The following is a 17,945-nucleotide window of genomic DNA, read 5'->3' on the forward strand; positions in this document are numbered from 1 at the left end:
AAACATATGCTATACAAAAAACAATACTGGTGTGCATCCTGAGACAACACAATGGCACTGATATATGTTAAGATGTGTCAGTACAAGGTTTTTTAAATTAAAGGTGCAGTGTGTAAATTTTAGCGGCATCCAGTGGTGAGGTTGCGAATTGCAACCAACGGCTCAGTCCACTGCTCACCCCTCGCTTTTGAAACGCATAGAGAATCTATGGTAGCCGCCACTGGAAAAACATGTAGTTGATGGAGAAAAACTTAGTAAAAAGTTTGTCCGTTAAGGGCGTCCGTAGAAACATGGCGGCACAAAATGGCGACTTCCACATAAGGGGATCCTCTGTGTATGTAGATAAAAACGTCACATTCTAAGGTAATAAAAACATAACGGTTCATTATGAAAGGTCTATATACATCCCTGATAATATAGTTTTGTATATTATTTAGCAATTCTGTCAAGAGATCCTCCTAAAAATTACACACTGCACCTTTAAGGCTGCTCAAACATGCATTTTAGTCTTGGATTAGGATAAACCCTGTCCCGGAAACAACCCAAAAATGTAATAAATATTGGACTTTACATTAACTATGGTTCAAAAACACTATCTGGGAATTTTACAACAGTTTACTAGGTGTACCACAGTATTTTTCAGGTGGGTGTTTATATCACGTTTGTACAAATACTAATCTGACCACAACCTGCGCCTATTGGTCCACCAAAAATAAAGTGTTGGGTGCAGAAGTAGGCCTATCTGTTTATCAAATACTATGTTTGCAAAATCTGTTTGGAAATAATTTTTTAAAAACTCATTTGATGCTGCTGGAGCAAATCTATTAGTCCTAGATAAAACGCAAAGACAATAACATTTTAAGTTGCATATTCATAAACTTTAATAAAAATAAAAAAACAAAGAACACAGTGGCACTTACGACATAAACATTGAGCAGCAATACCACAACAATAAAAACAGCAGAGTAATACTTTTGTTCAGATAAGATATATATAATTTAGCGTCAGACAAAATGTTAGATTGAAATCACGAAAAACAAACAAAAAATACAAATCACAAAAGCAACACAAAACTTGTTTAGTCAATCATCCCAAAGCTTTTCAATGCACAATGTCTATCACGCATGTTACTCTATAGAGAAACATACCGTAGTATAGGCTGCATCAAAACATGCGCTTTTATTAATAAATCTAAAGCAAGAAATCCACCCACTTTACAATCATACATTTCTGTAATATGATATGGGATTCGTATCTTACATTAAGAAAAGCTTTTGGCAAGTAGTTTAATTTCATTAGTTCAGAAGTAAATGAAATACTTTATTTTGCCATTTACATTTTATACACAATAAACAAAGTCAGGAAAAAGCAAAAGGTGGCACATCTTAGTGAAATCTACAAGCTTTAGAGATGTTAAAGAAAATTACAATGAAATACACGTATATTGTTAAGTACTTTTCTATTTTGATACATGAAAACATCCATTGTCAAAAATGATCTTAGAGAGCTTAATCTCAAATTCGACAAATACTTCATTCCTTCTTGCATGTATAAACTTATGCCCTATGCTCAGTGAGACTTTAATGAAAACAAAAACATTAAATGTTGAACCACTATCATTATGAGTCCATTTATCTTGACCTGCATGCAAGTGGGGTCTTCGATCCTTTCGATCGAGTTATCTTCGATCTCATCCAACTGTCTACCGGGGCGCGGCGTACGCTCCCTGTGCCGCAGATACAGTGGCATTGGCGGCGGCCTGGCGCACTGCCTGATTGGAAAGCACGCCGGTGGCAAACTCAGCCTGGGCCTTTTCGAAGCTCGCCGTAGTCTGCCTGTACAGTGAATGAACCTGATGGTAGGAGAGGCAAAACAAGTTTGTTATTCAACAGATCACTGTAAATGATATAACAAATAAGGTTTACATTAGACAAATTAAATAAAGCTGAAAACATTTTTTTAAGAAAAAAAAAAACTAAACAAGAGCATGCTTAAAGGGGACATATTATGAAAATCAGACTTTTTCCATGTTTAGGTGCTATAATTGGGTCCATAGTGCTTCTATCAACCTAGAAAATGTGAAAAAGATCAACCCAGAAACTTAGTTTTGGTAAACCATTCTCCTAAAAAAAATGTGTCTCCCCTTGTGATGTCAAAAGGGGATAATACCACCCCTTAATCTGCACTATCCAACTACAGCAATGCTGCTCTGCAATTTAGTGCAGAGATAAACTCATTTGCATTTAAAAGGACACACCCAAAATGGCAGATTTTTGCTCACACCTACAAAGTGGCAATTTTAAAATGTTATAATAAATTATCAATGAGATATTTTGAGTTATTATGTACTCTGGGGACACCAAAAGATTTATTTGACATCTTAAAAAAAGCCTTGTTAAATGTCGCCTTTAAATAGTTGAAATTCACTATTTGACATTGATATGACTGTCAGCCTGAATCCACACTGTTTTTTAGGAGATATGGCCCAAAAATCACATATTTCCATACTGAATCTCTATTGAAGCAGACATTTTTTTTTTATCTTTTCAACAGAGCACACAAAGAGTTAAAGTCTTGAGACAAAAGGAAACCATCTGTGCTTTAGACTCTGTACATAAGCCTTGTTTCTTGCTGATTTTATTATTACATTTGTTTTCGGAACAAATCCATTTATCTTCAGTGTTATTTTTCATGTTTTATAAAAGACCTTGTCAGCTAACATTTCTGTCAGGAATGATGCGACCTAATTCATTTTTTCCTATCATTGGAGATGTGATTTACCCTTTTGAGCAGCACGACTCCCAACGCAGCCTGAGCGGTGAAGAGCACAGCGTTCAACATCATGATCCCGCCCACTGCTTTGTTGGTCCGAAGAGCAGCCAGACTCACGATCCAACCACTGAAACACAAACAACCAGATAATAAAATGCACTTATATTTTAAACCTAACATTATAATTATAAAGTTATTTATTCAAAGTTAAAATTCCCGTAGGTCTATTAAATCCAGGCTAAATTCACTATTATGAGATCATCAAAGTTTGATTTCACACTGATTTCTATCTTTCACATGGCCTTACACAGTGAATCTTAAAGATATCAAGGTTATTTTTCACAAATTGCTCTTTGTGTAGGATGATTTTATGTAAAAAACCAATCACAAAAAATGACTTTAGCTGCGTTTTTACAGGCAAAGTCACATAAAAGCATGGGTGTGCTTTATCACAATTACCTGTAGCCCCAGCCAGGGATGCCAATAGTCATAATAACATAAAGCACCAGCTGGGCGAAGAAGACAAAAAAGAATATGAAGAAGTTGAAAGAACTGTCACTCCTGTTGAGAATTAAAGAGACGACAGATAAAATTAAGCTTTTAAAAAAATCAACATATGATATCAAGCTTAAACTTCGATTCAATCCCTCTAAAATGCTAAATAGATACATTTACTTTTCTTTTTGTATTATAATTTTTTAATGCTGCAAAGTAAATTGCTCCAGCAGAATTTCATTGTATAAACATTTGCAAATGACAATAATGACATTATAATACATTTATTATAATAAATAATAAGTGTAATGGTATAAACTAGATTTGGCTTGGGTCGCTCCTTCAACGTAATCCTCTGCATTTGTTCCTCGATTTTTCTATGCAATTCAAACAAGATTTATTATTTTCTGTACCACAAATGGTGCGGATGAGTTACACGTCAAAGTTTAATATTAAGGATTATTCATTAATACAAACAATGGCACCTGCAATGCCCTTAAATGCACTTAATGCCTAAAACAGAGGTCTTCAAGCTTGTTCAGGCCAAGGACCCCTACAGGTACAGAGAGGAGGAGCAAAGACCCCCAGTACGTGTATCAAATTAAGACTGAATTTGCATACTTTGTTATGATGGTTATGTTACAAATATATTAAAATAGCATGTGTGTATACACACAGATGCATACGTTAACACAGTGGTTCCCAACCTTTTTAGCCCTAAGTACCCCCACAGCCCTATCAGTAAGGCTCAAGTACCCCTTCATCGAAACTAAACCAAAGTTGTGTTTTAAAGACAAATAATTAGTAATTTTAATTAATTAATTAATTTTAAATACTAAAGTAAAAAGCACTAACTGATAAAGCATGTTTATTTCAACAAACCACTACCATTGCGATCAGTGTTTGCATTTTATCAGCTCATTTGCATTTTAAAAGACACACCCAAAAACAGCACATTTTGCTCAGGCCTACAAAATGGTAATTTTGACATGCTATAATTAATTATCTGTAGGGTGTTTTGAGATAAAACTTCACATATGGACTCTGGAAACGCCAAAGACTTATTTTACAAATTTAAAAAATTTCATCATATGACCCCTTTAAGGGCCAGATTTACTAACAGCTTGCGCAAACCATCATTTTGACGTTAAATAACGACTGAACTTACTAAAGACACGCAATAGATATTTAGCTCTGAAAAGGTGCTATTTTTGCGACCTTATTGCATATGCATTTGTGGAAGTTTTCCTACGTTAACATTAATGCAAGGAGAGTATTACATTTTGCCAGAGGAACATACTTCAAAATAAATATATAGTTTGCCAAGCCATGCTATGTTTAATTTGCTGGAGAAAAGAGGAGGAGAAGTCACGAGGAAAAGTAAAATCAGGTATTTCAAAACTTATTTTACCCTTCATCTTTCATCCTCCGGTTCATAGTGTATTTTTACTTAGCTGGAATTTCACACTCCGCAGTCCGCATTTTCATTGCGATGTCCTGCAGAGGTCTCTTATTTGCGACCCTGTACTAATTTGCGCTGCTCTTAGTAGATTGCAGTGGTCATTATAGAAATGCGCTTATGTCATTATTGTGCCTGTGTATTTTACTTGCGCCTTTGTAGTAAATCACACGCAAATTTTCAACTCCGGCGCTTATTTGGAATTGAGCTCTCACGTCCTTTTTAGTAAATGCCCTAAATTTAATCTAATTTTAATCTAATTCTAAATTTACTAAAATCTCAATTTAAGTTACTGATAATTAAAGTGTGCAAATAAGTTAAATTATTCTATTCAAATATAAAGAGAAACAAAATGTGTTAAGGCATTCTCTATAAATACAAAAGACATCATACAGAACAAAATATGTTAGCCAAAAACAATGCAAAAGTTTTTTTTGCATAATTTGAAAATGCAACGGCAGTGGGAATGAATATTATAACATTATTTAAACATTAATTATAGTTAATAAACTTTGTGTCTTTAGAAACTATTCAGGTTCATTAAAAATAGTCAGATCGTTCTTGAGTTGGACATCGCTATTGCGTTTTGGATCATGCAGCGCATTTACTCTTGACGGCTAATTATATTAATGATAAGATTAAAATTACAAAGTTGTTCTTTTTACAATGCTTTCCTCACAAAAATCAATCGTAGGTCAATGACTGGACAAACGAAAGACATTTTTATTAAAAGTAAATGAGATCAAAGCAAAATGTTAATCTTTTCGCGTACCCCCTGGAAACTCTTCACGTACCCCCTGGGGTACGCGTACCCCCGGTTGGGAATCACTGCGTTACCATACTACATAACATTTTAGATTTGCTGAATAGATTTCAATGGGGGAACCTTCATTTCAATCAAGTATTTTATATTTGGGGAAAGTAACTTTTAAAAGTAATGCATTACAATATTAAGTTACTCCCCAAAAAAGTAACGCTTACGTTACCTTTAAGTTATTTTTTCTTACTTGGCTGAGGCTTGATCTCTTTTCTCTTTTTTTTTATTACTGAGAAGTTCTGCATTCAGAAACTGCATATTTCATCACAAAAATGTCAAGCTCTGGCCTGCCAATCCCCGTTTCTGATTCAAACTGTTTCCGCTAAGGCGCGCACGCATAAGTGTGCGTAATTCTATGTGACTACGTTCAGTTTAATTCAGTACATTATTATCAAATTAATTAAACTGGCATTATTTTTTTTTTAAAGTAACTCAGACATTAACGTGTACATTTATAAAGTAATGTGTTAGTTTACTCATTACTTTAGAAAAGTAATATTCTTACGTAATGCGCGTTATTATTACGTATGCACATATGCATTTTTGTTTGATGACTAATTTCATTTTTCCCCCAAAATTTTTTGAATTCAAACAATAATTGGAGGACCCCCAGTCATACCACCACGGACCCCCCTTTTGAAGACCCATCATCACCTAACTTTGTTATGTAAATTCTGCACTCATGTATCTGTACCTTGAAATGATTTGAGTGTCTTGAAACACCCCAAAGTGCTTATCCTTAATGGTGCATACCTAAATGCTTTGTACACAGGCCTGTACCAACAGATGAAGGAGCAGGGGGTGAAGAGGATTACCCAGAGGATGGCAAGACCAAAGCCCACTCCATTACTGGCATCCACAAAGAACACAGCCATACAGGAGATGAGATTAAATAACAAAGTGCACGCTGTGACTATAGAAGAAAAACAAGATGAGAAAAACTAAGAAAGAGATCATGCTGAAATTAAGGTAAAGCCATTACGACCGCTAAACGGCTATGTAAAAGTAGTTAAAGACCAGTTTTCTGATACACAAAAACTAACAACTACAGACTGTTGAAAACAAAAGGTATAAAAGCTGTCACTAGGGTAGTAATTTTGAAAAATGACACCTTTATACCTAAAGAATGCATATTAGTACACATACAGTGTATACATATCTGGTATATATGGTACATATACTTTTTTAAAGAGTACTGTCCCAGTCACAGATTGAGACCATTTTTTTCAGAGAGTGCAGAACAGTCAGTTTCATAGATGAAATCACAGAAAATGAAATATGTGATGAATCCTATGAATATCAAAAAATGCCCCTTGCAAAATAACTTTCAAATTAAATTAAGTTTAGCTCATGGCTAGCATGGAAAAGTTTGAAAAAACAAACAAAACTGCATGTATACACAGAATAGATATGTCTGGGGTAGGGCTGCATTATATTGAAGAAAAATAAAATGTGATAACTTGCTTAAAATGCAACATTTTAAGTTTGTAAAATCAAATTCAATTTTATATGTATTTTTAACAACATAACATGTTTTACATATTTGAAAATATGTCAGTGTTGATGTTTTCTGACTGTTGCGGTAATGAGATTTTTTAGGACTAATTTTTTAAATTATGTTACAAAAAGTGTTAAATGATAAGTAAAAGTTTTTAAAACCAAGTTTTCGTGAGAATCACCCATATACATAAGAAGAAAAAGAGGTGCAAAATCATCCCCCAGTGTCACATACACATACCAGCAGAGGACACACAAATATACAGACTTACACATCCAGTAGTAGTACATCGTGGTGACAATGCGCTGGAAACTTTGGCCAATCTCCACATTAATGTCTTGATAGAAACAGGGTCCCACCGGACAGAAAGAGGGCAATGGGGGCCAATTATTTTGACGAGCTTTGAAAGACAGAGAGAGAGATTCATATCCACACTCATCAATCACATACATTAGCATTACTCCATTAATGTCCCGCTCATTATCGCAGAGGTCTTAATCTTACACTTTTGAAAATACCATCCATCCATCATTGTTATCTTTTCAATTGTCAGATTTTTTTGTCTCTTTCTTCCTCGCATGTCATCCATCTCTACACCTTTATGGCCACCCTTAACCACCGGTTTCCCTAAAAATCCTTAAATAACCACTCGACCTTAAATGATTTACTTAAAGTACTCCCTCAGTTTTTAAGTGAATATTTTAAAAGCACATTTGCAGGTTTAATTTCAAAAACATTATTAAGTTAAACTCATTTTGTCAGTGTGTGAGAAAACACAGAAATAGAAAATTAATAGTTAGTTATATCTTCAATCTTCCCTCGAAGCTCAGAGAGTCCTCTCAGAGAAGCTGTCAATCACAAATGTCAATCATAATAACACGCCCAGTTTCTTAGTATAGTATCACAAAAATGAACAATTAAATATATCTAAGCGTGATAACAACAACCTTAAAGGACCAAAAGCAAATTTTATTGGAAATTTAATACATTTTTTTATTTGACCCGAGTCTCGTTCGTTTGCATGGAGAGTGCGGGGTTTATGACTTGTACTGCAGCCACCCACCAGGGGGCGATCAAAGAGCCAGCCCAGCGGCTTAAAGGCGCTCTAAGCGAATCTGTGTGAGGTCACTTTTTGTTGATGTTTGAACTGTTTTCAAACAAACGGAGCGTAGCTAACTCCTCCCCCTACCCCTCCCTTCCGTGATTTCATGAACGCGCCCAACCCCCATCCTCAAATCCTTCTTGTCGTTTATTGGCTGGAACACTTTGTTATGGTTTCTGTTGAAGGTTTGGCCACTTTGTTTTTATTGCAGTTTGTGGAGCCTGGGCTGTCTACAGAGATCGCGTTTTTTTACAGTTTGATCAGCGGACAGGCAGCAAGCAGATAGTGTGGAGATGTTGCTGTATGTAACAAAAAATGTTTTATGGTCTAAAACGCGTGAATTCGCTTAGAGCACCTTTAACTTTTCAAGATGTATGAGGCACACCCGGTGTGTAGTGTTTCTTAACAAAGTAACATCGCCATCTACTGGCTGGCACACATAATACAGTGTTTTTATTTGTTTTTGCGGATCCGTGAAAACGTTGATCTTTTAAAAGACAAACTTTTTTCCCGATATGTGAAACCACTTGTTGTGAGAGCAAAACTAATAAAAGAGAGCTTGTTTAATGCATTTTAATGTCTGGGCTTATTTTATTTGCACTCACAGGCTCCAGGTCCGAGCGCATGAGCGTCCAGTTCTCGCTCTCTTCTCTCCAGCTCCTTTGCTTTTCTTTCTAGTTCCTCCTGTTTCTTTAACAGATCCGCTGTGGTGGCATTCACTGCAGACTGTAACAGAGACGGTTCACAATGTTATTAACACAGTAACGGAGCATGCCGATACCATTATTTAGTGTCTAAATACCAGTAACAGACTATTATAAAATTGGCACCTGTGTTCCATAGGATCCATAACTCCTGGGTTCGGTGGGTGTGATCCTACTTGGTGGTGTTTGAGCAGGAGGTGGGACAGGAGGAGATGTGACCTCGTAAGGGGGCGGAGGCTTTATAATAAAAAAGCAAAATGACAAAACCATTAACAACAGCATAATATATTACAAACAATTCATTAAGAAGACAACTCAAGGTTCTCATTAAATGTGACCCTGCTTGTGAAAACTTTGTGTTTACTGGTTTCTAATAAAATCATCCTATATGATGTCGAGGACATTCTTTGAAAATATAACCTTGATATCTTTAATATTGACTGAAATTGAAGTAAAATCAATGCGTGAACATTTAAAACGTCTGTGAAAAGACTATAGATAAGACCCTAGAGAGGAAAATGAGCATAGGTATATCTCCCAATCTAATAAACGTTATTCTCATGCAAAAGACAGCCTGCTGTACAACGTCAATGACATTATCCAGGCCTGACATGTTTACCCCAGCCGTGCTATTGTCAAATGGGTTATAAAGGTCCAGGGTGGCGAAGCCAGTGTTACTGCTATGCTGAGTCACTGATGGATCCTATGAACACAATAACATACATTTCAGTACATTTAAACTGGACATCTCAATAGACTTTTTTAAGATGTCAAATAAAAAAACTGGGTTGATCTTTTCACATTTTCGAGGTTGATAGAAGCACTGGGGACCCAATATATGTCCCTTTTAAAAGCAGGTGGTGGATGATAGTGGTTGACCAAAAAAATTTTTTAAGAGCCAAATAGAAAACTGATAAAATGAAATAAATATTTGTTATGTGTATTATTTATAAATAAACCCTAATAAGTACTTGAAAAATATATACTTTACAATACTGATTGAATAAGACTTTACTGCCCGCTGAAGTGTTGTTTTGTGTAACTCAGTGTAACATCATAGTTAAAATTGAATAAGTCATTTTACTGTCTGTCAGACTTACATGAGTGTCATTTCATTAGGAACAACAAATTGAAGGAACAGAAAGATTTACTGGCCGATTGAATAGATTTATCAATACAAATAAAGGCCAATGCTAAAAAAAGGTTGCATGAGTAAAGGTGGCATGGGAACTTAATTTTTTTGTAAACGTATGGCTTATGGGTAAACATAAACTGTATCATAACTTTACATGTGTATTGGAAAATCAGGATAATGTTGATCAAGATTTATTACAAAAACTGCAGTTTGTTTTTTATTTAGTAATACTGTACTGAATAAGCTTTAACAGATAAAAGATGTTTACATGTAGTCTACACCAGGGGTCCCAAAACTTTTCATTTCGTGAGTGACCCACTTAAATAGGTTTATACCACGGGTCTGTTGAATGCTGTATTCTGATTGGCTGAGAAATGTTCCATGGGTATGCATTAATTACTGATAACCGCACACCTTACTTGTCAAATGTCTTAAGAATAGGCACCAGAGCAATGTTTGTGGTAACCGTGGTATAAGAGGAATAATTGACTCCGGTCCTTTGAATTATTTGAAAATAAGGCACACCCACGGTGTAACGGCACGACGCGAATTGCACCTTGGGTGTACTTTTTTTTATAATTCAATGGCCCGTCGTCAATTATTCCTTACTTATACCACGGGGCTGTTAAATGCTTTACTCTGAGAAATGTTCCATGGGTGTTGTTGATTATTTTTCTGTGAACTGCACACCTAACCTGTTAAATGTCTTAAAAATAGACACCGGCGCAATGTTTGTGGTAACGGTGGTATAAGCAGAATAATTCTGCCCTACAAAGGCAAAAGACCTTAACTCGCTACAATGTGGAAATTAGAAAAAATACTTTTTAGTTTAGACTTTTAGTTGTCAGTTATTTTCTTCTTGATAGTTAAATAAACAACAAAACTGACCAGGGAACTACACTAACCTTTTCCACTGGTGGCACTTGCGCTACCAACTTTTTCAGTTACTGGCGCAAAATATGATTTGGTCGCACATATTTTTTTCAAGTTATATTAAGGTGCTCTGGATAATAATGAACAATAATGAAACTGTATTGCATACAGATATGCTTTTTATTTTACTTGCCATCTTTTAAACCACATGCCGCCTTGTTTTCTTAAACGTTGCAGTGTTTCCTTCCCACAGATCTGAAATTTACTTGGTGGTGAAAAGGGCAATTATTACCCACTGACAAATAATGGTCTACTATACATGTGACGAAGAACTAATAATGTGTGACACAACACAATACTTTGATTTATAGAAAATTAATATTAATTTCACATTATATTTCATTAATCTAACCACCCCAAACTTTCTTTGCCATTAACAAAGCTGACACTGTTTGTCAAAGCACCACGAAAACACTTACTGTTTTTGCACTGATATATGAAGCAATTAGACCCCTTTTATTAAACTCAATATAATACAATACTATGTATAGTATATTAATAGACAGTGCAGGTCTATAGATTATAAATGTGACTGATGTTATGACTGATGTTATAATGGTAATAATTACTATTAGATAGGCACTTTTACTGCTTCTGCTCTATCTTTCTATTTCTCTCTTGCCGATTTAAAAAGCTTAATCCACTCATTTTTTCAGATTTAAAAGTCTACTTGCTGTCCCGGTGACAGACTTTACATTGCTTTGCTTGTTCAGTGCAATTGGCTTGACATTAGCATTGCTCTTTGCTACAATCTCTGTGCAAACTTAATATGGATATGGTTTTAGAAAATATATGGTTTATTAATAATAAGATTATTAAAAAAATGTGAGAAAGCAAATGCAGCGCGTGGTCGTAAAAAGAACCATCGCCATAGAAACCGAAGGCACGCTGAAACTTCACTCGAGCTTTAGCGCGGTAGCGCTCATGGCCGTTTTCCGATCGACTCGTGTTATAAACACAACATTAATCAGACTTGGGACCCAAAGTAATTAAACTAGGACCTAACCGGACCCGACAGATCATTTAAAATATAAACCCGGAACCATACGGGTCCCGCGTCCTCAGTGAAGAAAGACCTCTGCTCAAGTTCAGAAACATGGAAGACACTGCGCTTGCGTCGCACCTAATTCATTGAGAAACAGAGAGCACGCGAACGCACACTGATAGGGAGAGACACGACGTGCTTTCACCCAAAATGAAGCCAACGTGTTGATGGCTCAGAGCACGTTATAAAACGTATTCTTAAAATCCACATTTCTGTTTTAATAAATGCTCATAGTAAATCATAGCATATTGTCTAAAACATTAGGTAGCACATTTGCGACCCATTAAAAATTAGGGTCGCAACGGCAGTTTAAAAGGTCGCATATGCGACCATTTTGGTCGCAGTGTAGCTCCCTGCTGACTCAAGATACTTAAATCACATGATAAAGGAGGTCTTGAATGTCCAAACAAAAAATAAAACAGTAACTTACTTTTGAAAATAACAAAGTTACTGCCTTTTGCCTTTGTAGGGCAGAATTGAGTCCGGTCCTTTAAATTATTTAAAAATAATGCATTATTTTCACATAATTTAACACAGCCCATCATCAATGATTCCTTACATAATTTATCCTTTAACATTTTTTAAATGGAAATATGAGGAAACACATCTATTTTCCTTGTCAGTTTATGAATGAAATGTAAGTTTAATTGCAATACCAAAATACCTTATGGTATATGATATCAAAATCTTTGTCATTGCTTGTCATTAGTTGCACTAAACTGTTTTTGTGTCATTCACTGCTACAGCCATAATAACTAAATTTACAAAAATATCCAAGCTTTTTAAAATTCCACGAGTCCATTTTTTGACCTAAAACATTAAAGAGCAACACAATTTTTACAAGATGTAATATAAGTCTCAGGTGTGCCCAGAATGTGTCTGTGAATTTTCAGCTATTATAGCATGTACAAAATGCCTCTATTTGAGCAGGAGAAAAAGTGCTGTTTTCATGCGGGTACCTTTAAATGCAAATGAGCTACAGCTTTCAGTTAAAAATATGTGATTCCTGTGAATGAAATCTAGGACAATAGCATCTGTAGCTGCATTAGTGCTACAAGGTGCTTACAAACACACACAGTCAGTCATTGGCTGTGGGTGGGGCTTTGTTAGTGTGACATCACATTAATAGAATGGGAACAGCATGTCTTATGAGACAGCTATGGTTTAATGGGGATTAAAAAAATATGATTTTCTTTTTATTTTAGGGTTGTGTTAACACGCTACCAACACACATTTATGTCCAAACACCTTGTAAAACTAGATTTTGCATACTATGGGCCCTTAAAACTCCCCACTGGTCACCTACTATAATTTTAAATCGTGAAAATAGTAATAATGAAGGATGCATGTGTGTCCAAACATTTCGTTGGTTGTAATCTAAGTCCCCAACGTCTAGCGAGCCTAAATTTAGACCAGAAGCCCACAAATCATGGACTACGCCAAGGATCAAACACACAAGATTAATGTCATAAAACTTAATACGGTTGGTATGACATCTGTTGACTGTCAAGTCTCATGACAAAATCACAAGAGGTGCAGCACATATTCAAAACAAAACCAAAATAGTGCGCAGATCTAAAAACGAAAGCATGACATTACCTGAAATGGATTGTGATCATCTGTTGCGTCAGGAAAAGTGGTGTATTTTGACATCTTGGTTCTGCTTTGGCCTCAGATCTCAGGTTTATCTCAACAGTGCAATCAAAACCACTGACTGGCAAGTTTGTATAGCTGGGATTTAAACCCAGTTAAGCCTGAAAATGCCTAATTACTGTATACGTTAAATATTTAACCAAAACAAATCAGATTCCGCCCAGTAAACACTAACGTTAGCTAGCTAAGCAAAAACATTGAAAAGAGAAGTCGGACTTCCCTTTAAACCCGATTATGTGTCCAGTCCTTATTTTGCTGCGGTATTATGGTCTTCTTGTATGGTATTGTTAATCTTTATCTTTGGTAACGTTAGTACGGACGAACCACACGATTTTGTTTCTATTTTACTTCAACACCTGAGCGATGGTGTTCAGGAAATGTATAAGTGTCAGCTGACAGGGAAATGGTTGTGTCACATGACAAGAAAGAACCAATAGGCGTGTTCGACTTCATGCGGCGCTGCGCAGGTCGATCGGAATGTGACATCAAGTATCGCGAGAGCACAGACATGAAACGTTTGAAATGAGTTGATTTATTTGTTGAGTTTCAAAATAAAGTGCCGTATTTTTTACAGGGGTGTCATATTTAAATAAATGTTACAAACGCGTTGGAAAGAGAAACCAGTAAACGTCTTTAATTCAAATATCTTGTAGTTCGCATCTGAAACCACGCGGTGTCACTGTTGGCAAACAGTGTGGAGCCAACAGTGACACTATATTAATTATATATTTTTATTATTAATATATGATGCAACCGAGTTGTCACAGTCTCTATCTCAAATATTCAAAGGGTATGAGTCACTCAAATTATCATATAATTTTTTATATATTTTTTTGCGATTCAATCTTAAATGGAATGTCAAAATATCATCAATGTAATGTTATGTTCTACCTCTGTTTTTGCTGTTTCAAGAATTGTATTTGTTTCATAATAATTTAACTCTCACAATTAGGCTAAAATATTGATAGTATCTGTATTTTTTATATTCTGTATTTAATATATAGATTGTACTTTATATAATGTATATTAATGTATTTAATTGCATTTTATTTGCATATTTTATGTATTTCTTTGCTGTTTGTCTGTGAATATTTTTTATTTAGTATTACCTTTGTGTGAAATCTGCTATAATAAACAAACTTGCCTTGCCATGCCTAAAAAATAAAGCTTTCAGAAACAGAACATGTTCTCACAAAAGTTGTGTTTATTCCTAAATAAACAGTTGTTATATTGCATATTTTGTAGTCAATGCTAAAATATATATATAATGTATGCATGCAAATTCAAAAATATATTCTAAAAAATACTTACTTGAGGACATATAGTGAAAGATAGCCACAGTCTCCAGTTATTTGTTCTTATCCTATATACTTCATTAAATTTTAATGATTTCTAAATTGTTGGATCCTTTTTTATTTTTCTTCATATTTTTTTCTATCGCCAGCCAATGAATAATCTCCATAAAAGTTCATTTGCTATTTCTAATATATTTTAAATCTCTTCTTTGTCTTTTCTTATAGGGCTTGCAATTCTGCAGTCATGTGGGGTCACATGGGTGCCAGGAGAAAAGGCAGTCAGTCATATGATAGCTCAAAACAAGCACACAAACATGCACACATTCTTCTGGACATATTTGTACACTGCACTGCTGTGCATGTCTTCAAAATAAAATAATCACACAGCATGATACAACAAAGATAAACACAAATAACTGAACCATACAAGGAAAAACAATGTCGTTTTGATCTTTGAGGTCATGCTAATGTAACACTATACTCACTGTAGTAGTCACTTAACTATAAATCTTTTCTTATTATTCTTATATTTCATTTGCCCATCTTCTAATGGGTGTGTCCCAATTCCTTTTGCATTCCCTTGGAACCGCAACATTCCACAGCCAATCAAGTAATGTTTTGCCCTATGACATCACTGCCTGTGGAATGAGCTGACTTGAAGTCTGCGCTAAAGAGTTGCCACGGCAACCAGCAGGATGGAGGGAGCTTCAATGGACTGTGTGGGTTTGTGGGCTTTGCCCCCGTTTCCCAGCGGTATGGTCTCAATTAAAGAAGAGTAGAAATTCGGATCTGGGCCCCACCACAATAAGTTTAAACCGCACGGGGCCAAAGTTAAATACAGTGTTAAGACCTGATGACCCTGATGGGTGCCTGTAATTTTGAAGTTGTTAACAAGGTGAGCATTGAATACAGCAAACATCACAGTAGACTTGAATTAGGGGAGAAAATGACTTGTGGCATGTTCTTGGAATAGTGAACTTGTTCGCCTAAAGAAGCCTAGACGTACAGATGGAACAAATCAAATTTGATTGTGTCCAAATGGTGCAAAGAATGTCTTGTTGTTTTTTGGAAGGACATGTGATCAGAGTTTAAAAATCAGTTTACATTTACTAAAAAAACATGTGAGTGGTATTTGCCTGTGCAAAACAACTCGCCACAATACTGGGGTGTTCTGCATGGTTTTCAGTATGTTACCATACAGTTACTAAGGCATTGTGAGGTGGTTGCACTTAAAAAAATCCCTTGGGGTACTTCAATGTAGATCTATGGTATTTTATTTTCATATTAGCAATGGACTTATCACATATTATCAGTCTTATAAATAATAATGTAATTGAATAATTAAATGCTGGGCAATTTCCAACCCAGCATTGGGTCAAAAAGAGACAAACCCAGTTCTTGGGTTAAATTAACCTAGAAAGTGTTTATATTTGACCCATTTTTTAAAGGATTAGTCAATTTTCTTAAAATAAATCCAGATAATTTACTCACAACCATGTCATCCAAAATGTTGATGTCTTTCTTTGTTCAGTCATGAAGAAATTATGTTTTTTGAGGAAACATTGCAGGATATTTTTCATTTTAATGGACTTTAATAGACCCCAAAGAAGGCATAAAGGTCTTTTCTACCGAAACGCAAGAAAAATAAAAAATATGCACTTATAAATCACAACTTCTCTTCTTTCTCCGGTCCTGTGACACGCCAGTGCGACCTCAGGTAATACATCATCACCTGAAGAGGTCACGGATGACGTATCGAAACTACCGCTCTGTTGTTGTATGTCGAATGATACTAATTAATGTCTTTGTGTCAGTTTATTGTTTAAAATGGTTTGCAAATGTGCATTTCATATATGTAACACGTGACCTTTCGCAATCATTATGCAATTACGTGAGGTCACGCTGGCTCGTTACACAGCCGGAGGGAGAAGATTAAAAGTACATATTTTTTTATTTTTCTTGCCAAAAATGACAATCGTTTTGCTAGATAAGACCCTTATGCCTCTTTGAGATCGTTTAGAGTCCTTTGAAACTGAAATTTTAAACTACATTAAAACTGTTGAGTATTGGGGTCCATTAAAGTCCATTAAAATGATAAAAAATCCTGGAATGTTTTCCTCAAAAAACATAATTTCTTCTTGACTGAACAACGAAAGACATCAACAGTTTGGATGACATGGTGATGAGTAAATTATCTGGATTTTAATGGACTAATCCTTTAACAATGGGTTAAAACAAACCAGTATCATTTTGGGCTGAAACAACTATAAATAAACTTAAAAGTAGCATTTAAAGGATAGTTAACTCCCAAAATGAAACCTCTGTCATAATTTACTCACTCTCATGTTGTTACAGACTTCTGATGAACACAAAGGAAGATTTTTTGAGGAATGGTTCTAACCGAACCGATCAGAGGGCCCATTGACTTCCATAATAAAAAGAATACTATGGAGGTCAATGGGGCTTCTGATCGGTTTGATTACAAACATTCCTCAAAATATCTTCCTTTGTGTTCATCAGAACAAAGAAATTTACACAAGTTTATAACAACATGAGAGTGAGTAAATGATGACAGAATTTTTTTTGGGGTGAACAATCCCTTTCAATATGAGCAATACATTAGTCATATTTTCATTTGCAAACATAAATTAATAACCTTCTTGTAAAAGGTTTATAAACTTGACAATGACACGTCAATGAAACTGTACACCCCAACATACACGCATAGTTAAAGGGGACATATCATGAAAATCAGTTTTTTCCATGAGTGCTATAATTTGGTCCCCAGTGCTTCTATAAACCTAGAAAATGTGATAAAGATCAACCCAGTAACTTAGTTTTGGTAAACCATTCTCTGCAAGCATGTAAGAAAAAGAGGTAATTGAAATTTTGCTCCACTTGTGATGTCAGAAGGGGATAATACCGCCTCTTATTCGGCACTATACAGCCACGACACTGCCATTTAGTGCAGAGATCCGCTCATTTGCATTTAAAAGTACACACCCACAAACGGCACATTTTTGCTCACACCTACAAA

At 35.4% G+C, this 17,945-nt stretch overlaps 1 protein-coding gene across 1 annotated transcript; it reads right to left on the minus strand.

Moving 5' to 3' along the window:
* Positions 1-856: 856 nt before the first annotated feature.
* scamp3 (secretory carrier membrane protein 3) lies at positions 857-14,023 on the minus strand. The gene is made up of 9 exons (XM_055220056.2): positions 13,560-14,023; positions 9,467-9,550; positions 8,974-9,084; positions 8,749-8,869; positions 7,313-7,441; positions 6,297-6,456; positions 3,232-3,333; positions 2,782-2,899; positions 857-1,852 (listed from the first exon to the last, which is right to left on the minus strand). The coding sequence occupies exons 1-9, from the start codon at positions 13,611-13,613 to the stop codon at positions 1,703-1,705; spliced, it is 1,029 nt and encodes a 342-aa protein (XP_055076031.2). The 5' UTR covers positions 13,614-14,023; the 3' UTR covers positions 857-1,702.
* Between the last annotated feature and the right edge of the window lie 3,922 nt (positions 14,024-17,945).

The sequence above is a fragment of the Misgurnus anguillicaudatus genome, chromosome 20, assembly GCF_027580225.2.
Source record: "Misgurnus anguillicaudatus chromosome 20, ASM2758022v2, whole genome shotgun sequence".
Classification (NCBI taxonomy): domain Eukaryota; kingdom Metazoa; phylum Chordata; class Actinopteri; order Cypriniformes; family Cobitidae; genus Misgurnus; species Misgurnus anguillicaudatus.